This window comes from Dromiciops gliroides, chromosome 2 (genome assembly GCF_019393635.1).
Source record: "Dromiciops gliroides isolate mDroGli1 chromosome 2, mDroGli1.pri, whole genome shotgun sequence".
NCBI classification, from domain to species: Eukaryota; Metazoa; Chordata; class Mammalia; order Microbiotheria; family Microbiotheriidae; genus Dromiciops; species Dromiciops gliroides.
The window spans coordinates 635860679-635883031 of record NC_057862.1 but is presented as its reverse complement, the minus strand read 5'-3'; the positions used below and the strand labels follow the sequence as shown (position 1 = coordinate 635883031).

General features: G+C 40.6%; 1 protein-coding gene across 1 annotated transcript in view; it reads left to right on the top strand.

Moving 5' to 3' along the window:
• The first annotated feature begins 17075 nt into the window (after positions 1-17075).
• NAE1 (NEDD8 activating enzyme E1 subunit 1) overlaps positions 17076-22353 on the top strand; it is a 48035-nt gene continuing 42757 nt past the window's right edge. Inside the window, exon 1 of the mRNA XM_043987747.1 lies at positions 17076-17270. Within this exon, the coding sequence (XP_043843682.1) occupies positions 17212-17270 (59 nt within the window). The 5' untranslated portion in view covers positions 17076-17211. The remainder of the gene's footprint in view (positions 17271-22353) is intronic.

The following is a 22353-nucleotide window of genomic DNA, read 5'->3' as shown; positions in this document are numbered from 1 at the left end:
CCTCAAATTTAAATGTTTGTGTTTACTGATATATATATATATACACATATACATATATATATATATATACATATATATATATGTATATATATATATATTTCAATGGACTTTACCCAGGAGCTACTCTATCCGCAAAATAGCTTAACTGCTACTTGGGGTTCAGTTCATGTGCTAAAACTCATCTTCTAGCTTTTCTCCTCTACCAAATGATCGAATAAATGTCTTTCTTACTATTTCATCTGTTTTGCATGACTGTACATGTATAACCTATATCAAATTGCTTGCCTTCTCAATGATAGAGAAGAGGAAAGAGGAAGGGAGAGAATTTGGAACTCAAAAATTTAAAAAACAAATGTTAAAAATTGTTTTTTTACCTGTAATTGGAAAAATAAAATCTTTTTTAAACAATAAAACTATTTCAGATTTTGGGGTTTGTTCTCATGACTCACAGGAGGAAGTAAGGTCTAAGAAAAGATCATGGACTAGAAAAACAGGGAAGAGTAAAGTGACTGAAGGTCATTGAAGTAAGGACAAAAAATAGATTTAGAAAGAGTATGGGGCAGCTCGGTGGCGTAGTGGATAAAATACTGGCCCTGGATTCAGAAGGACCTGAGTTCAAATCCAGCCTCAGACACTTGACATTTTCTAGCTGTGTGACCTTGGGCAAGTCATTTAACCCTCACTGCCCAACCAAAAAAAGAGCATGAAAGAGGAAGAGATGAAAGGGTAAGAGATCATGATTGGAGAGAATTTTGGCATTCTGGTGCAATAGTTATGAACAATGGTCTCATCACATAGGGCATAAATCGCATGTATAGGGTGAATCTGGAGCTCATGGAAGTTTAGGAAGTTGATGGACTGAGAAGGCAGGGTGCTAAGGGGAACATTGACATGTATATTGAAGTCCCTAAGTACGAGATATTACAATGTCACATAACTTATGACATGCCCATATCTAGAGAGTAGTTTTTATGATCTCCTTTTCTTTCAGAGACTCCAATTTGAAAAAGAAATATGGCACCATAAAAACCCAAAGCCTGTGAGAATCTGAGATCTTGTTTCCCCATTATCTTCTTTGACTGAGCTAAAATTAGGAATGGACGAGGAAGATCTGTAAAGATTTATATAGGTTTGCTGCAAGTGCTATAACTTTTTATATACAGTAGGTAAAAATAAATGAATGACAATAGCGATAGTTCAGCAACAATTTGTCATCATGGCTGAAGGGGAAAAAAGTCTTCCTGGTACAATCTGAGAACCAACAAGATTTACTAAGAGGAAGAAATATTATAATTTTAGGTTCTGGCCATCTTACCCTTAGAACCTTTAACAGAGGTGTTAGATCTGCAGATGAATCTGGTTTTTCCACGATATTTAGTGAACACTAATACGAGTCCCTATTAGGAAGTGACAGACAAAAAAGTTGCGGCTAGAAGAAGGCAGCTAGAAAGGCAGGATGTGGACCAGGCCAAATGAAAACTGGTCAAAGAAATGTGGATATTTTGCCTTGAGAAAAGAATCATTAATAAGACACATCTCTTCCAGTACCTGAAAAGGTATCATGGGGAAGAGGGATGAGATTGGTTTTTCCTGGTCCCCTCGGGCAGAACTAGGAATAATTGGAAGACCTTAGGGGAGGCAATTTCAGCTCAATAGAAGGCTGAACTTCTTTGTATAAAGTAAGCACTTAATAAATGCTTGTTGGATTGAATTAGGTTTCTAACCATTAGAAGCATCTGAAAAATGGAACATGCTACCTCAGAAGAGGGTAAATTCTTTGTGGCTGGAAATCTTCAAGCACATTATGAATTAACAGTCTAGGGATGGATTAAAGGATGTCAGTTTTGAAGAACTGTTGTCAGAGGGACTAGGATACTATACTACTCCTTTCTCCATTAAGGGGATCCTCTGATATGGACTCAGCTACATAGACCAGGTTCAGATTCAATCCCATGGAATTCTTGAGAATGGCAGTAGGCTCCCTTTTCTCACATTGTTCAACTTATAAAAGTCCCTCACCAGCACCCTTCGAACAAATTATCCAAGTCTTAGATTTAGGTTTGTGTCTAGGGTTTCCCCAAGATAGGGGGTTAAAAAGGTACTCAATGTATAATATGAATCAAATAAAGGACAGGGATCAACTTCTATACAATAAAGGATTCTAGCCACAGAATACTCAATTTTGTTTTTGTTTTGTGGGGCAATGAGGGTGAAGTGACTTGCCCAGGGTCACACAGCTAGTAAGTGTCAAGTGTCTGAGGCTGGATTTGAACTCAGGTCCTCCTGAATCCAGGGCTGGTACTCTATCCACTGTGCCACCTAGCTTTATCTACTGCGTTACCTAGCTGCCTCAAAACAAGATTCAGCAGTTTAACATAACTACTGTTACAATCTGCTGGGATACTTAACTTCATTAAAGTTTGTTGATTAAGCATTTCCCATTATCCCTTTGTTCTATACTATGCAAATAACTCCTGATATATCTTCTGGTAAAATGGTCAGGCTTGGGCCAATCCCCTTGACTTTGGCCATACTCTCCAATTGTAAAAGCTTCCTCTGCCACCAGCCAATTCCATTAACTGTACCCAGGACCTTTCGACCTCTCAGATGTATGAGGTTATTTCCAAGTCTTGATATCTCCCTCTCTAGGTTGATGTTCAATCGTCTATGCAGGAAAGAAAATAAGAAGCAGGAAAGTCATTCAGGGACTCAAGTATAAGCTCACCCAATTCAGCCCATGCTCCCTGCATTACAGCAGGGTAGAAAGAAAGAAAATCCCATTACCTCCCTCATGAGGGTGAGGGGGGCCTGTATAAAGAAGAACACATAATCTGGAAGCCTTTACAATGAGAGCAGAAGTGAAGCAAGCATGTCCATTATCACCTTACTATTCAATATTGCTAGCTATAGTAATAAGCAAGAAAAAAAAATGGAAGTTATAAGCATAGGCAATGAAGAAATAAAACTCCCTTTTGGCAGAAGATACGATAGCTTGTTTAGAGTACCCTAGACAGTCAATGAAAAAACTAATCAAAACAATTAATACGTTCATCAAAGTTGCAAGATATAAAATGGACCTACACAAATCATTGGCATTTTTGTGTATTACTTCAGCAGGAGATAGAGAAATTCCATATAAAATAACTATAGACAGTATAAAATACTTGGGAGTCTATGTACCAACATAGACCTATAAACTATATGAACAAAATTACAAAACATGCTTCATAAAAAATATATAAAATATATAAAGACATATCTAAATAACTGGAAAAATATCAATATAGTAAAACTGACAATACTCTTTAAATGAATTAATTTGTTCAGTGTCATAATAATCAAAGTACCAAAGAATTACTTTGTAGAGATAGAAAAATTAATAATAAGATGTATCTTTTGACCACACATGATGTGGTCATCTTATAATTGTCCCAAGTGTTAGGAAATTTATTATTATTTTTTGGTGTGTGTGAGGCAATTGGGTTTAAGTGACTTGCCCAGGGTCACACAGCTAGTAAGTGTCAAGTGTCTGAGGCTGGATTTGAACTCAGGTCCTCCTGATTCCAGGGCTGGTACTCTATCCACTGTGCCACCTAGCTGCCCCCCAAGTGTTAGGAAATTTAGCTGGGATTTATAATATATTTGCTACTTGGAAATTAGATGGTACTGTACCAGTTTGGGGTATTAAGCATTTATTAAAGCATATTAAATACTAGTAAGGAGAGCACACATGGTTCTGAAAGATAGGAAAGCCTAGCTAGGAAAGAGAAGAGAGAGAAAAGAGAAAATGGGGAACCCTAGTGAGCTGCATCTGTTTTCCCCAAGTTCCCAAGCCAAAAGAGAGCCAGTGTCTGTGCAAGCTTGCAGTGGGCAGGAGCAGAGCCTGCCCATACACATTGTTCAAAGCTAATTGGCTAGCATCACTCAAATCTATTGCTTCACTGGATTTGAGGGTGGTTTGGCCCAGTGTGCTGAGGTCAGAGTCCAGAGAACAGATCCTCCAGTGGGAATAAGGCTTTCAGATAGGTGTGTTTTTTGTTTTTGTTTTAAGCATTTGAATAGAATTTTATTTTCCAAAATATATGTAAAAACAAAATTTTAACATAATTTTAAAAAAAACTTTGTGTTCCAATTTCTCTTCCCCCCTCCATTCCCACCCCCACCCACAAGAACTCAAGCAATTCAAAATAAGTTATACATGAGTAGTAATGGAAAAATTCCCATATTATCTAGTTGTGAGAGAAAACAGTCAAAAAAACCAAAACTTCAGATTAAGGAATTGTCAAAGAAGAAATGAAAAAAAAATTTTAAAAATGTGTTTCCATCTGTTTTCAGATACTATCAGTTCTTTCTCTGCAGATGGGCTGCAATCTTCATAAGTCCTTCAGGGTTATATTGGATCATTGCCTTGCTGAAAATAACCACATACTTCCCAGCAGATCATCTTACACTATTGCTGTTATTTTGTATACAGTACATTTCACTCTGCTTCAGTTCATGTAGGTCTTTCCAGGTTTTTCTGATAGTATCCTGTTCATTATAACCTGTATATAGTACCTTAAGCTTGACAGAGAATTTTCTTCATAAAAGCCCAGCAAAGTAGGTACCATACGTTTTGCCATTATAATCAATCATCATAACTATTTCCCTCCATCCCACTCCCTTCCCATGACATTTACTCTATCTTCTTTTTACCTATTCCTCCTCAAAAGTGTTTTACTTCTGACTATCCTCTCCCTCCTTCTGTACTCCCTTTTTTCACCCTTCCTTCCTTATCCTCTTCCCCTCCTATTTTCCTGCAGGGTTAAATAGATTGCTCCTCCCAATTGGGTATGAAAGCTATTCCCTCCATGAGCCCACTCCAATGAGATCAGGGTCCCTGAGCTAATTCTATGTTCTAAATTTTTCTTCCTCCCTCCCTCCTCAACCCTCCTACGAGATCAAGCAATTCAATATGTCATACTGGTGCAGTAATGCAGAACATCTTCTTCTTTCTTGAAAGTGTTTTGCTTTTTACTGCTCTCTCCCTCAATCTGCCCTTTCCTCCTTCCCTTCTTCCCCCCTCCCCTTTTCTCCCTCACCTCCCTCAGGGCAAGAATATATTACTATACCAGTGGTTTTGAGCGAGGTAACTTCCTGATTCTGGGCTGACCTTAAGAAAGGTCAGCCTTAAGAAAGGTCAGGCCCGGCTCTCTCAGCTGGGGCCCCTGGGAGTCCCCAAACCCCCATTATTAATAATTTTCTCACAAGGGGAACCCTGTCTCTGTTCAAAGTTATTGGAGAACTTAACCGAGGTTTCTAATATGTTGCTACTTATAAATTAGAGGCTATTGCACCAGTTTTTGTGGCAAGCATTTATTATTAATTTGACTGCATGTGAGTATCAGGGACAAGTGCGGCAAAAGAGAGCACAACACCCCTCTCACCAGGGATTTTTATCCTCTCTCAGGTAGAGGCCAGTCATCACACATTGATCTGAGCCAATTGGCCAGTACCATTCAATTCCAATGTTTGACATAACTTGGGGGGTAACCAAAGTGAATTACCTTCCTCTAGGAAGTCAGGAAGGTCAATCTCAGGCTCTTCCTAGGCTGGGGAGGGGGAGAGCAGCTTCTGGGTTTCTCCTAGAAATCCATTATTAATAATTATTTTCTCACAAAAATTTATCCAGAGGTACAAAAGGTTAAGAATATCAAGATAGTAAATGGGAAAAAAAGAAAGAAAATAAGGGGGCCTTGTAGTACCAGATCTCAAACTATATTACAAAGCTGTAATCAAAACAATTTATTTGGTATTGGGTAAGAAACAGAGAAGTTGATCAGTGGAGCAGAGTAAGTATACAATATACAGAATCAGATGAACATAGAAGCCTAGTGTTTGATAAACTGAAAGATTCCAGCTATTGGGGCAAGAACTCACTCATTGACAAAAACTTGGGAAAAATGGAATGTAGTCTGGCAGAAATGAGGCATAGACCAACTTTTCTCACCCTCACACTATATGCCAAGATAAGCTCAAAATAGGTTTATGATTTAGACATAAAGGATGATATCATAAGCAAATTAGGGAAGCATGGAAAAATGTACCTGTCAGATCTATGGATAAGGGAAGAATTTATAACCAAAGAAAGGATAGAGTCACATGAAGTAAAATGGATAATTTTAATTGCATTAAATTAAAAAACTTTTGCAGCCAGGATTAGAATGAAAGCAGAAACATGGTGAAAAAAAAATTACAGTAAATTTCTTTGACAAAGACTAATTTCTCAAATATATAGAGAATTGAATCAAATTTATAAGAATAAGAGCCATTCCCCAAGAGATAAATGGTCAAAGGATATGAATAGGTAATTTCCAGAGAAGTAATACAAGCTATCAGTAGTCATATGAAAATATGCTTTAAATCACTAATAATTAAAGAAATAAAAATTAAAACAACTCTGTGGTACTACTTCACACTCATCAGATTGGCTAAGATGACAAAAAGAGAAAATGACAAATGCTGGTGGAGTTGTGGGAAAACAGTCACATTAATGCAACTCTATCAGTGGAGCTGTGAACTGGTCAAGCCATTTGGAAAAGCAATAAACTACTATTTCTGAAAATGTTATTAAATTGAAGAAAAATGAATGAGACGCAGGAACCGACAGGCAACAGAGAGCGCAGTTTTCCAGTGTCCTCATTGTGGCAGGAGCTGCGGCTCCTGTATCAGACTGCACAGCCACACTGTGGCCTGTGACTCTTCAAGGCACTGATCCATGGTGGTCTGCGACTGGTGGAAGCCTACTACTACTACCCTTTGACCCCTAAGTACGGCTACTAGGTCTAAACCTCAAAGAGATCTAAGAAAGAGGAAAAGGACCCACATGTACAAAAATATTTAGAGCAATGGTTTTTCTGGTAGCAACAAACCCATCAACTGGGGTCTGTACCAGTTATGGGATGTGAATATGATGGGGTACTATTGTGTTGTAAGAAAGGATGAAGGGGATAGTTTCAGAAAAATATGGGAAGATTTATATGAATTAGTACAGAGTGAAGAGAACAATTCAGCAATAATGTAAAGATAATCTACTGAAATACTCTGGAACTCTGATTATACAATGACCAACCACAATTCCAAACAACTCATGATGAAAGATATTATCTACCTCCATATTGAGAGCTGGTAGACTCAGAGTGAAAATTGAAGCATGTTTTCTTCTCTTTCTTCTTGTCTTTTTAAAAAATGTGGTTAATGCAGAACTTTGTTTTGCCTAACTATACTTATTTGTAATTGGTTTTGTTTTTCTTGCCTTCTCAAAGGGTGGGAGAAGAGAGAGTAAGGAGAGAATTTGGAACTGAAAATTAAATTAAATTTTTAATAAAAGTACACTACTTGGGGCAGCTAGGTGGCACAGTGGATAGAGCACTGGCCCTGGATTCAGGAGGACCTGAGTTCAAATCCACCTTCAGACACTTAACACTTACTAGCTGTGTGACCCTGGGCAAGTCACTTAATCCCAATTGCCTCACCAAAAAAAAAAAAAAAAATTAAAAAAAAAAAGAACACTACTTGTCACGTGGGAGAGCTGAAGCCAAAGAGGCTAAGGTGGAAGCTGTATCTCCATTTAAAATGTCCACTGACTATATTCTTCTCACCAATGCAATGGTACAGAAGAGTTCCAGGGAACTCATGATAGAAGAGGATCTCCAAATCCAAGGGAAAAAAAAAAAGAACTGTGGAGTATAGATCCTGAATGAACCATACTATTTCTTTTGTTTTGGGTACTGTTGGTTTTTTTTTTTCTATTTTGAGGTTTTTCATCATTGCTCTAATTTTTTCTCTTATAACAGGACTAATGCAGAAATAGGATTAATGTTATTATGTGTATATATATGTGTGTATAGATACATATATCTATATTTATATGTATATGTATATAGATATATAGATATAACCTATATCAGATTACCTGCTGTCTAGGGGAGGGGGGAGGGAGGGGAGGGAGGGAGAAAAATCTGAAATTGTAAAGCTTGTATAAACAAAAGTTGAGAACTATCTTTACATGTAACGGAAAAAATAAAATACCTTATATGTAAAAAAAAAATGTCCACTGAGTCATTGGCCCCTCCAACTCAGAAGCCAATGAGGGGATCTATTTATCACTTCAAAGCGCCCACATTCTTCAACACTGAGTTACCATAATAAGCAGTCAGGAAACTCATCATGTCTCTAGAAATTTCCAGTGCAGCTTTGGATGCATACTCCCTGGAAGGGCCTTTATAGTTCAGTCTTTACTACCTGCAATTCCAGCATTCTGTAGGAGGGTGTATCAGATGACCTTTGATTTTTTTTTCCAACTCTGTGATTCTATATTTTGATTTATAATATACTGGGCTAATTTGGGTTTATGAGCTGGACTTATAATCAATGGTAAAGGTAGATGAACACCAAAAACTAAAAAAACAATCTTACTTTAGTGTGGGGGGGTAAATTTGAAAGAATTTGCTGGGGTATATACACGTGAAAGGCAGGAATGTGACTAGGCTGGTAGAAAAGACTTCACCCTTGTTCTCCCCACACCCCCTTCATAGGAGATCAGAAGGTGGTTTGGAATTGAGAAATTGGGAAACCTGGACTCCAAGAGCCTTGGATATTTGGGGGGAAATCAGCCCCTACATGGAAAATGGCTTAGTTTAATCTAAGCCTGAGGTGTCAAACGCTGGTCCCACAAAACTCCTGAGTATAGCCTGAACCAAATTAAAATATAATTAAGAAATATTAAACAAAATAAAATTATAATAAAGGATAGATAATGTTAATATATGGTTTTCTAAGTCCATATGCACCCACAGAGGTACTTATATGTGGTTTAGTGGCTGCCTTTTCTATTTGAGTTTGGAACCACCACTCTAGGTTTCAGAGGCCTTAAATGTTTACCTAGAGATACAATAAGATCTCTGACAGAGAGACACAAACTCTAGGACAAAGTTTTAGTCTGAAAGCTTTGAGCCTGGAAGCTATTTTGCTACAAGTATCTCTGCCAGGGAAGGTGGTTTCTCTATTCACTCTACTTGCCTTTGTTGGCCTGTAATTGGAGTTATTCTTTTCTATTAGGCCCTTTTTTTAAGCCTCAGTATTTTTAATTGAAAGAGCATGATAGAACCTACTCTTCTCATGAGAGATAGCACTCTAACCATGGTCTAAAAATGAAGCCAGAAACAGGAGGCAGAGATAAGCACCATAGTGGGCCTGTGCCTGGTGATGGTCAGCAGAGATTGAGGAGAGTCATTTAATCTCATTGAGAAGGAAAAAACGTACTTTGGAGGCAGGGAGGGAGAGAGTGAAGACTTTGAAAGAAGGGGGAAAAGGGCAGCTAGGTGGCGGAGTGGATAGAGCACTGGCCCTGGAGTCAGGAGTACCTGAGTTCAAATCCAGCCTCAGACACTTAACACTTACTAGCTGTGTGACCCTGGGCAAGTCACTTAACCCTAATTGCCTCACTAAAAAACAAACAAACAAAAAAACAGAAAGAAGGGGGAAATCTGAATCTCCCCAAAATTTGTGTTATTAATAGTCATTTCTCATAGCCCCAAACTTTATATGCCTCTCTCCAATACAACTGGTGTTTTTTTTTAAACTTTTTTGAAGTTTTCATATACAACCAAAAGAATGAAGATTTTTCATATACAACCAGATATGAAGACTTTTCACATACAACTAGACTGTAAATTTAACCTCTCAGTAAAGCAAAGTAAGACACAAACTGCTTCTCCTTTATTCCCAACCTTCCCTCACTGGTTACTTTTCCCTGAATTCTTATCTGGATGTTCAGTCAGTAAGTCAATCAGAAAACATTTAAGGACCTACCATTTGCTAGACACTGCGCTAAGCTCTGGAAATATGAAGAAAGGTAAAAGGCTGTTCCTCCCTGCTCTCACAGAGCTCACAGTCTAACGGGGGAGAAAACATACAGAAAACATTGTATAAACAAGTTCTATAAGGGGGAAAATTGGAAATAATCAACAGAATCACTAGCATTAAGGGGGATCAGGAGAGGCTTCCTATAGAAAGGAGGGGGGCGAGGTTTCAGCTGGGACTTGAAGGAAGCCAGGGAAGCCAAGAGATAGAGATGAGAAGGGAGAACATTCCAGACATGGGGGGGGGGCAAGAACAGCCACAGAAAATGCTGGGAGTCAGAACATGGAATGTTTGGTGGGAGGAACAGCTGGGAAGCCAGTGTCACTGGATCATGGATTTTGTGGAGGGGAATAAAGTATGAAAAGACTGGAGAGGGGGCAGCTAGGTGTTGCAGGGGATAAAGCACTGGCCCTGGATTCAGGAGGACCTGAGTTCAAATCCAACCTCAGACACTTGACACTTACTAGCTGTGTGACCCTCGGCAAGTCACTTAACCCCAATTGCCTCACCAAAAAAAAAAAAAAGAATGACTTTGAAAAGACTGGAGAGGTAGAGAAGGGCCAGATTGTGAAGGGCTTTAAAAGTCAGAGGATTTTATATTTGATCCTCGGGAACCACTTGAGTTGATGGAGTATAGATCTGTGCTTTTGGGAAGATTACGTTGACAGCTGAGTTTGACAACTGAGTGGCAGATGATCTGGAGTAGGAAGAAACTTGGGGCTGGGAGATCAATCCACAGGCTATTGCAGCATTCCATGTGTGAGGAGATGAGGGCCTATACCTAAACAGTGGTGGCTCTTTGTGTGGAGAGGATACTCACTTTTTAAAAATTAATTAATTAATTAATCAATTAATTAATTGATTGATTGATTTTTAGTGAGGCAATTGGGGTTAAGTGACTTGCCCAGGGTCACACAGCTAGTAAGTGTCAAGTGTCTGAGGCTGGATTTGAACTCAGGTCCTCCTGAATCCAGGGCCAGTGCTTTACCCCCCCTGCACCACCTAGCTGCCCCTCAGGTACTTCCTTCTTTTTTTTTTTTTTTTGTTTTGGTTTTTTTGTTAGGCAATTGGGGTTAAGTGACTTGCCCAGGGTCACACAGCTAGTATGTGTCAAGTGTCTGAAGCTGGATTTGAACTCAAGTCCTCCTGAATCCAGGGCCAGTGCTCTATCCACTGTGCCACCTAGCTGCTCCTGGGTACTTACTTCTATAAGAGATATTATAAAGGTACAAACTACAAGACTTGGTATCAGAGTAGATATATGGGGTGAGTGAGTGAAGAGACAAGGATGATGGATATCCAGTAGACTCTAAACCCCTTGAGGGCAGTCACTATTTTAATTTTTATCTTTATATCTCTTAAACTTAAAGTATTCTTGTCATAGTAGGTACTTAATGAATGCTTATTGAATTGAATTTTTTATTTGAGTTTTGGAAGGGAATAATAATAAGGTCTGAGATTTTTTTTTCTTCCCCCAAGCCTTTGGTATCTTCCCAATGATCCCTCCCCTCAAAATTATGGTTCTTCTGGCACAAGTCTCTTCTCTGTATAATCTTGGTCTAGTTCAGCTGTTTTTCCCATATTTTTAGCCCTATTTCTACTTCCTCATGTAACATATCTGAGACTAAGATGTTAAAGCTAAATGTGGCAGTGTTACTGTAACTGATGGAGAAGTAGGTTATTTATAAAATTTTTTGTAGTTCTTTCCCATTTTCTCTGCTTGTTGTTCTTCTGCCAGCTTCACCCTTAAATACCTCAGGAAATCAAAGAATTGCTAAACTTTAAAGAACTTGATTTATTGTTTTAAAAAATTTTAATTCCACATTCTTTTACTTCCTGTAGCCCCTCCCCCACCCATTAAGAAGGCAAGCAATATGGTATCACTAAAACATGAGAAGTCAAGCAAAATATATTTCCATATCAGTCATGTTGCAAAAAAAGGAAGAAAAATAAAGTGAAAAGAGTATGCTTTATTTTGTGAGAAATAATGATTAATGACCCATAATTTGGGTCGAGATTCAGAGTTTCCTTCTTTTAAAGTCCTGACTTAATCCAGTTTTCCTGTAAGGCATTACTGATAATGAGATTGCATTGACTCTCCTCCATCTTAATCAGACCCTACCCAACTATGCAACGAATTTATTCTAGGGTGAGGAAACTCTTGTTCTCAAGCTTGGGTGGAGCCAGATCCTTTTGTTTATATAGGGAAGTCTACTCAGTTGAGGGGGGAGGTGCCTGGTGGTCCTCCATTGAAGAGGGGATACATTCTCGAGGTGACCTGAGTGGAAAGAATCTATCTGTGCAGGGATCAATTCTCAGCCCCATAGACCACGTACTGTTTCAAGGGTATATAAACTGTGAGCTCAGCCACTGATTGTCTTTGGTCTGAGCGAGACAGCAAAAATGACCATCCTTTTAATAATAACCTGCTGGCCCTATTAATAAAATGATTAAATTACCCAGAAACTATATTTTTCAATTTTTTAATTGTCACAATTTGTACTCAGAATTCCACCAATTCTTGCATTGGAGATGGATTTCATTATGGATCCTTTGGAATTGTCTTGGGTCACCTGTATTGATTAAAGTAGTTAAGTCTTTCACCATTGTTCATTGTTACAATATTTCTGTTACTTCATACGATATTCTTTTTCTATTCATTTTTCATCAGCTCATATATGTCTTTTCAGGTTTTTCTGAAACCACCCCCATTTGTCATTTCTTATAGCATAATAGTACTCCATTACAATCTTGTGACACAACTTGTTCAGCCATTAAGAGCTACAATAAATATTTTTGTACAAATAAGTCCTTTTCCCTTTTATTTAATCTCTTTGGTATACAGACCTAGTAGTGGTATTGCTGGGTCAAAGGGTATGAAAAGTTTTATAGCCTTTTGGGCATAGTTCCAAATTGTTCTTCAGAATTGCTGTACCAGTTCACAACTCCACCAATAGTACATTAATGTTCCTATTTTTCTCCATTCTCTCCAGCATTTATCATTTTCCTCTTCTGTAATGTTAGCCAATGTGTTAGGTATGAAGTGGTACTTCAGAGTTGTTTTAATTTACATTTCTCCAATCAACGGTAATTTGAAGCATTTTTCATGTAACTAACCCATAGTTTTGATTTCTTCCTCTGAAAACTGCCTGTTCATATCCTTTGACCATTTATTAATTGGAAAATGACTCTTTTTTTTTATAAATTTGGCTCAGTTCTCTAGATATTTGAGAAATGAGGCCTTTATCAGAGAAATTTGCTGTAAACATTTAATAAACATTTATGTGAGGAAATGGGGAATGGTCTCCTCCCAATAAGAATATAATAGTCACCATCCTCCCCTTTCCCTCCAGCAAACAAAATCACATGGTTCAGGGAAACCCTGAGCTGTGTCCATATAAGGGAGGAATTGAAGAATTGTCCCTGTATCACCTCCCCCATTGGCTAAGAAATACTGTGTTCTGATTAGCTAGTTTTTGCAAGTAGATTGTAACCCTTGAGTAATCGGACCATTGATGAAAAAAGGGAGGGTCCATAAGAGTTGGGGATGAGGGGATAAAAAGAGCCTGCAAGCCTCCATTTTTTGGTCACCCACCAGTTGCACACTGGGTAGCCCATTTTCGAGAGAATGACAGTAAATGAGCCTTTGACACATCACCACCGCTGAGTTCCAGAAAATTACCATAGGAGCCATTTTCCTCATAATTTATTAAATACCTACTATGTGCCAGGCACTGTGCTCAGTGCTGAGGATACAAAAAGAGGCAAAAGAGTCCTCCTAACCCTCAAGGACCTGCTCATAGTCTAATGGGGGAGACAACAAGCAAACAAATATGGACAAACAAACTCCATAAGGGATAAATAGGAAATAATTAAGGGGGAAAACACTGGAATTAAGTGGAGGTGGGGAAAGTTTCCTGTAGAAGGTAGGTTTTAGTTAGAACTTAAAGGAAGTCAGGGAGGTCAGTAGTGTGAGTAGAAGAGAGAGAGCCTTCAGAGGATGGAAGACAGAGACAATTCCAGAACTACTTTTCTCAGTTTCATTTCTTGTCAAGCTTTAAGTAAACTTGAGGTTACCTCTCTGACTTTAAATCTCTCATTGCTTTCCTTCCTAAAACTTTATAAATTGGTCTATATTCTAGTCAATATTTCCAACACTAAGCACAATGCCTGGCACATTGGAAGTGCTTAATAAATGTTTGTTGGCTGACTATATTCTAAACTGATGTTACTTTTCATTGCCATATCCCCCTTTTTTTGCAAGGAGATTAAGTATTTTTTGGAAGAGCACCCATTCCTTATGTTTTCCGTTACCCTCATTGTTAGCTGTTGGGGATTATATCCCTAGTTACACTTAAAAGAAGTCTAATCAATCACTTTTTATGAAGATATAGCAAAAAACAGCATTTCCCCCCCCCAAAAAAAAAAAAAACTTTGGGAGTATATTCTCCTCTACACCTCCTTAATCTCTGGAGAGAAGGCAGAATGAACAGTTTCTACATAGCACTGTTCTCCCCAAATTCACAAACAACAGGCTGATGTTATAAACTAAATGCTAAGGATACAAAGAAAGCAAAAATAGACTCTACCTTCAAGAAGCTCACAGTCTAATGAGGAAGACAACATGCAAACAACTATGTTGTTGTCTGTTGTTTATCCCTCATTTTTGAAAAGGAACAGTGACTTGCAAGTGAATTCAATTTAAGTGAGGCAAAAGTGCATAAAGTCATCAGCCTCACTCTCTTCCAGAGTCATTAAAGTCCAGTGATGGGACAAAACTCAAGAGGATTGTCAATGGCTCAGGATTCACCTTGTCATCTTCTATGTCTCACCAAACTCTAAGGGCTCCACAGCCCCTGCTTTAGCTACCTTCGTGGCCATTGGAACAAATTGTTCTCATCCATCTATTCCATAGGGATAGTCTTCACATGCTTGGGGTGGATTTCCCCCCAACTCACTGACAGGTTTGAGGCCTATTAGTCACCCTCATCTTGGTTTAGCCAGTCTGTCTACATGGTTCAATGGGGAAGTGACTGCTGGGCATCCTAAAGTTTCTTGGAGCTACAGGTGAGACTTGGGTGAAGGTGGACACCAAAGGTGGATGAGCAGGCCTGAAAAGGGCCCAGCAAGCCCTCACACCAAAGGTCCCAATCCTCTTTGTTTGGTTGGGTTTTTTTGTTTTTTTGTTTTTTTTAGGCAACAGGGGTTAAGTGACTTGCCCACGGTCACACAGCTAGTAAATGTCAAGTGTCTGAGGCCGGATTTGAACTCAGGTACTCCTGAGTCCAGGGCCGGTGCTTTAACCACTGCGCCACCTAGCTGCCCCCCAATCCTCTTTGAATGTCCCATGCACCCATACATCAACAAAGGGGAGGCACTAGCATTCAGGGGGATGGGAACAGGTTGTTTGTAGAAGGTGAAATTTACCTGAAACTTGAAGGAGGCCAGAGAAGACAGGAAGCATAGGTAAGGAGGAAGAGCCACTGAAAAGGCACACAGTGAGGAGATGGAGTGTCTTGTGTGAGGGATGGCAAAAAGGCCAGTTACCGAATCTCAGAGTATTTGGGGAGGAGTAAAACATAAGAAGCCTGGAGAGAGAGGCAGAGATCAACTTGTGAAGGGTTTAAAAGCCAAACTGAGGAGGATTTTTTCATTTGATGCTGTAGGCAATAGAGGTCCACAGATGTTTATTGAATGATTATGGGGTTGGGAGTGGCTGGAGGTGTGACATCATCATGCTGTACTTTAGGGAAGATCAATTTGGGGGCAAAATGAAGAATGGACTGGAATGCTGGGCCTGGAGTCAGGAACACCTGAGTTCAAATCCAACCTCAGATACTTACTAGCTGTGTGATCCTGGGCAAGTCACTTAACCTCTCTCTGCCTCTAATTTCCTCAACTGTGAAATGGGGATAATAAATAGCACTTAACCTCAGGAAGGTTGTGAGGCTCAAATGAGATAATTGTAAAATGCTTAAAACAATGCCTGATACATATCATGTGCTTAGTAAACATCTATTCCCTTGTCCTTTCTTTTTGGTTGCTTCTGCTGATGGTGTTCCAATAAGAGAAGAGGGACAGTATGTATGGGAAAAAGCTATGGGCTTTCCTCCTCTCAAGCCAACATGTGGCCAGTGAATATAGGTCTTGATTCTTTGCTTTGGTATTTGTCTTGTCATTTTAGGGGAAGGAGATTGGCAGCTACTTCCTGGTAAATGTTAAAAGCTCAAGAAGGCAAGGTACCAGCAGATCCCAATTGGTAGCCAGCTGATCCAGATTTGACGTTCCAAGGAGCAAAGATATACCTATAGGATCCAGCCAGGTGATAGTAGACAGGGCTTTCTTTGTATCCTTAGCACAGTGCTTGGCATATAGTAGGTGTTTAGTAAGCTCTTCCTTAGGCCAGTTACTTCCCTTCTGTAAGGCCCTGTTTCTCTTCTGCTAAATGAGGAGCTGGATGAGCTCTTGAGTCTCTTTTTCTAGGTTTAAAGGCTTTGATTTTGGGAACTTTCTGGGTCTCACTTTTTTCAGCTATAAAATGAAGGGGTGCGGGGCAGCTAGGTGGCGCAGTGGATAGAGCACCGGCCGGGGAGTCAGGAGTACCTGAGTTCAAATCCGGTCTCAGACACATAACACTTACTGGCTGTGTGACCCTGGGCAAGTCACTTAACCCCAATTGCCTCACTTAAAAAAAGAAAAGAAAAGAAAAAAATGAAGGGGTGGAAGTAAGTAGCCTTTGAAGCCCCTTCCCGCTCTAATACAATCCGTCCAAGTTGCTTTCAGGAGGCAGGAGGACCGGCCGGGTAAAGATGCTCCTGGCTTTGGGCTGTGAACCACACCTGTCTTCTCTATGCATCAATTTCTAAAATTTATCTGGAAAAAGACTTTCAGACTTTGTCCATGGCAGGCGCACTGGTGGAAGCTGGTAGGGCTGTCCTGACCAGAAGCGGCCCTGCCCAGAGTTTGGGAAGAGAAATTAAAACGAAGCTGGAGGTCTTTGATAAGAAAACCAGAGGTCGGCTAGCGCACGCCCCGGGCTTAGCCATCGGAAACCCTCGCGCGTGCGCGGCCCTTTAGCGTCCCCTGCTGGTAGGCTCGGGAAGCGGTAGGGGTGCCTGCTTGAAAAGTGCGGCTGCGCAGGGACGCAAGGGCACACTGGACGACTGCGCGGAGGCTGGGGGAACCTGGACCGTGCTGTAGTGCGCCTGCGTGGTGGGGGCGGGGCACCTGGTGTACCGGCGCGGTGGTGCCTACTCCTTCTCCGGGGCGGGAGTGCAGCAGGCGTGAGGCCGGGGCCGAGGCGGGACGATGGCGCAGCCAGAAGCGGGGAAGCTGCCCAAGGAGCAGAAGTACGACCGGCAGCTGAGGTGAGCGGGGCGGGGAGGATGCGGCAGGTGCTTTCGCCGCGTTCTGGCCCGGGCTGGGCTTCCCAGGAGAACGCCGGGCTGTGCTCGGGCCGGGCCCCGCCTACCTCGGAGCCAGAGCCGGCCAGAGGGAGCGGCCTGGCGGGAGGGAGCGGGCACAGAGGCCTGCCGGCCTGCCTGTCGCCACCCAGTCCGACCCAGCTGTCATCGAGGCTCCAGACTCCCTGAGGGAGGAGTCAAACTGGACCCGCCCACCTCCTGGGGCCCTGGACTGGGAAGAGAGGGGCTGCCCTTGGAGCATCGAGGGGAAGAAGGGAGAGAGGCCTTGGAGCATTGAGTGTTAGAGCAGGGCGAGAGGCCTTGGAGCATTGAGTGTCAGAGCAGGGAGACAGGCCTTGGAGCATTGAGTGTCAGAGCAGGAGACAGGCCTTGGAGCATTGAGTGTCAGAGCAGGAGACAGGCCTTGGAGCATTGAGTGTCAGAGCAGGAGAGAGGCCTTGGAGCATTGAGTTGTCAGAGCAAGTAGGTGTCTTGGAGCATCGAGTGTCAGAGTAGACAGGGGTCTTAGAGCACTGAATGTCAAAATGTAGAATTCAAAACTGAAAGTGTCCTTAGAACATAGAATGTCAGAATAAAAAGAGGCCTTTGAGCATAGAATGCCAGAGCAAAAGGGACATTAGAACTTAAGTCTTTCAAAATTGGAAGGGAATTTAAGCACCCAGAATGTCAGCACTTGGACGAGATGTCAGAGACCTAGAGATGGGGAAATTGATTCCCAGAGAGTAATGTGTACCAAGTAGTAAAGCCAGGATTTAAATCCAACTGCCCTGACTGTAAATCTCATCATCTGCATCGTCTTCCACTGTGCCCTCTTGCCTTCCTTTGTGGGTAAGTGTTTCTGTCTCAGGGTCCCTTAGGAAAGGAGATTCCCTCCCCCAATACCCTCTTCCTTCCTCCCATTCTTCCCCCCACCTCTGCCCTTCCAGCCATCCTCAGACTGTTCTAGTCTTGTCTCTAAGGATGAGAGGTGAGGACAGCTGTGAGCCACAGCTGAAAAGGACCTTGGAGATGAGTCCACCTGGCTCACTTTACCGATGAAGAAACTGATGCTCTTAGAGGGCAAGCAGCAGAGCCAGGGCCAGAAATATACTGCTTTCTGTCTTCCTCTCCTTTTCACTCTTCCCCACCCCTCAGCCTTAAAAGTTAAAATTGTAGATTTGTCTTGAAGTGGTTGCCTTTTCCACTTGCTTGAAACAGCCTTACCCTGGTGCTAATTATATTTAGTATCTGGGAGCTGTAACAGTGTAGCTTCATCAGGTTGCACCTTTGGGTTTTTCCCTGGCAATTTGTTGTGCATACGTTTCAGTATTGTGTGTAAGGTCCTGTGTTCCACAGTGTGAATGATACAAGCATTCCTAAAACAGGCTCCCTTGCCTCCAGGAAGCTTAAAAAAGTATGGTTGCCAATCCTCCCTCTTCAATCCCCTGAGAGAAGAGAGCCATTAGGCAGATTCCCTGAAATCCTGCTTGTAATTTTAGAATCTCAGCTTATGCAATGTGAGCATAAGTGAATGCCGTTATTAGGTACAATGCATTGTGCTAAGCACAAAGCTTAAGGCTGAGGACCAGACCTCACCTCAAGTGTGCTCCAAAGACTGCGTTAGGTGAGTTCCATTGTCATCCCTCAGAAGAGATCCAACTCTTGGCTCTTTCTTTCGCCTCAGCAATCGAAGTTCAATGGTTTAGAGATAATAGATGGAACAATGGGAGTGGTAGGAACAGTGCAACTCAATGGATACTGGTTCTTTACTTTAAAGAAAGGATGCCATAAAGTTTTCATGTTCTGCATTTTCCTTGAAAGTGATGTTCCTTTGGGCTTCACCAGAGTTGGTCAGTCAGGCATTTATGTAGCACCTGCTATGTGCCAGGCAGCATGCTAGGCACTGGAAATAAAAAGACAAATAGGAAACGGTCTTGCCCTGAAAGAGCTTGAATCCTAGCAGGAGAAACAGCTTATAAGCATGTAAATAGATACAAGACATGCACAAAATAATTAGGAGGGAATTTTTGGGGAGAGAGTTAACAAGTATAGGGATCAGGAAGAGCCTCCTATAGGAAGTTTCATTTAAACTGACCTTTGAAGAAAAATAGGAATTCTGAAAGGCACAGAGGTAGTAAGTAGGGAACATGTTCTGGGATTGGGCAATAACCTGTAAAAAGCATAGAGACTGAATATGGACCATCATGTGTAAAGAACAACATGAATGCCAGTTTGGCTTAATTGTAGAGTGTGTAAAGGGGAATAACTATTTTTTTGGTGGGGCAATGGGGGTTAAGTGACTTGCCCAAGGTCACACAGCTAGTGTCAAGTGTCTGAGGTCAGATTTGAACTCAGGTCCTCCGGAATCCAGGGCCAGTGCTTTATCCACTGCACCACTTAGCTGCTCCAAAATAACTTTTTTTTGAGGGGGAATAACTTTTAATAATCCTGGAAAGGTTTATTGGAACCAGGTTGTGAAGGACCATACATGCCAATTGGAAGAGTTTGTATTTGGTTCTGCAGGTAATAGGGAGCCACTGTAGTTCATGAGGGGTACTGACGTGGTCAAATTTGTTCTTTAGGAATATCACTTTAGCAGCTATATGGAGGATAGATTGGAAAGGGGAGAGGCTAGAGCCAAAAGACTGAATAGAAGGCAAGAGACCAGTCATGATAGAAGGAATATAGTGAAACTCTCCTCCACATCTGTTCTACAGAGATTTAGAAAATGCATCAGACCAATTCTTGATTGGGAAATCCAAGGAAAAAAATCATAGGGGATCATTTTCAAACCCTGATCAGCACAGGGAGACAGAGGTGTACAGACACTTGGGGATAAGGTCTAATAAAGAACAGAGAAGGCACAGAGCATTGTAGCACAGGGACTGAAGGAGGTCCTGCCTGCACTTGTGCACCAGAGCAAGAAGAGGTCCTGGGTCTGGCACAGAGGGGCCTAACCTTTTGAAGGAGGAGAAACATTTGCCGATTAGAAGAAACATTTGCCAGTTGACAGCTCTCTTGTTTACTGTCCACGCAATGCTGGGTCACAGATCCAGTATGGACTGAGATGGGCATTTGCACCTACGGATAGCAGACCAGGGCAAGGAATGGCCAAAGGCTCTAGCTGTGTATTGACCCAGGAGCAAATACAGAAGCAAGCAAAAGCTGTGTGGCTTTGACACCATTCCTGGCTTTGACACAAAGGCCAAAGTCAGGAAGTAAGACTGGAAGAATGAGCAAACAAAAAAAGAATTCCACCATAAAAATCTATTAAAGTAGCAAAGGGACACTGGAGATACAGACCCAAAATAGAATGACCCTAAAACATCTGTAAGCAAAGTCTCAGACTAAAACACAGTTTGGGCACAAGTTCAACCATAATTCTTAGAAGAGATAAAGCAAGAGATTTTAAAAATAGCTAAAAATGATTCTGCAAATGAAATGAGAATGCTAGAGGAAATAAATGGTAAAGAAATGAAAGCTATGAAAGAAAAAAAATGAAAGCTATGAAAGAAAAAAATGGAAAGAGAATTAATAGCTTGGCCCCTAGCAGCAGACTCCTGGAAAGTTGGAATGGAATAAATTTAAATTAATGATAACATGAAATGATAATGAATATTAAAAGCAAAGTCAAAATACTGGGGGAAAATAGAAGTGTAAAATATCTTATGTAAAAATCAACTGACTGGGAAAACAGGTTAAAGAGAGATAAATTAAGAATCAGTGGACTACTTCAAAGCAATGACCAAAAAAAAAAAGCTTATTATTTCAAGAAATCATATAAGAAAACTGCCCAGATCTCTTAGAGCCAGAGAACAAAATGCAAACAGCAGAAATCCATCTGTCTACTCCTGAAATAAAGGCCAAAATAAAAAGCCCCAAGAATATTACAACTAAAATCTAGGACTTCCAGGTCAAAGAAAAAAATGCAGCCAGAGAAAAAGAATTTAAGTACTGAGGAGACACAGTCAGGATCATGCATGATTTAGCAGTCACCAATAAAAAGGAACAGAGAGCTTAGAATGTGATATTCCAGAAGTCAAAAGATCTAGGCTCATAACCAAGAATAACTTACCCAGCAAAATTAAGTACAATCCTACAGGAGAGAAAATGGGCTTTTAATGAAAAAGGATTTCCAAGTATTACTGATGTAAAGACCAGAGCAGGAAGCAAGGAGAGGCAAGAGAAGGTAAGAGAAATTTAAAATGGTAAACATGAGTCAGCAGCCATAAGAGACTAATCAAGGATGAACTTTTTACATTCTAATATGGGAAAGTGATACACATAGCCCCTCAGAATCCCATCCTTATCAGAGATCTTAGGGAGAGTCTAATAAGATAGAGGGTATTGCAGAGATTCTGTTTTTCTTTTTCAATGGCAGCAGGAGAGTGAGAAGGTGGATATTTTGTCAATTAAATTTTTTTTACTTTTAAAAAGAGGGTGTAGGTTTAATGTAGCTAATATTAGAAGAGGCACAGTTAAATGAAAAAAAAAAGAAACATTTGTAGTAGATAAAGCTGGATTCAAACTCATGTCTTTCTGATTTCAAGTGAGCTTTTTATCCACTGTGTCACCCAGCTTACCTTAGGTTATACTAATACTGATCAGATGAAGGATTTCTCATTTCCAAGCAATATAAGATAAGAAAGTGATTCAGATTTGAAAGAATAAGAGCCAATCCTTAATTGATAGTTAAGACATATGAAAAAGCAGTTTTCAAAGGAACAAATTCAAGCTTTTCAATAGCCAATTTTTTTTTAAATGCCAAACACTAATAGAGAAATGAAAATCAAAGCAACACTTGAGTTTCCATCTCACACCCCCCAGTTTCATGAAGTTGACAAAGGAAAATGATAACTATTGGAAGGGCTGAGGGAAAACAAGTACATTAATGCACTGTAGGAAGAGCTGTGAAGAATTTCTTGCAAGGATTTTTTGTTTTTCCCCCTTTTGGAGGCTGGGATGGGGAAAGAAAACAAATACTTGTTAATTGAACCAATAAATAACAATTTAAAAAAGAAGGCTATTAGAATAGTGCAGGTACAAG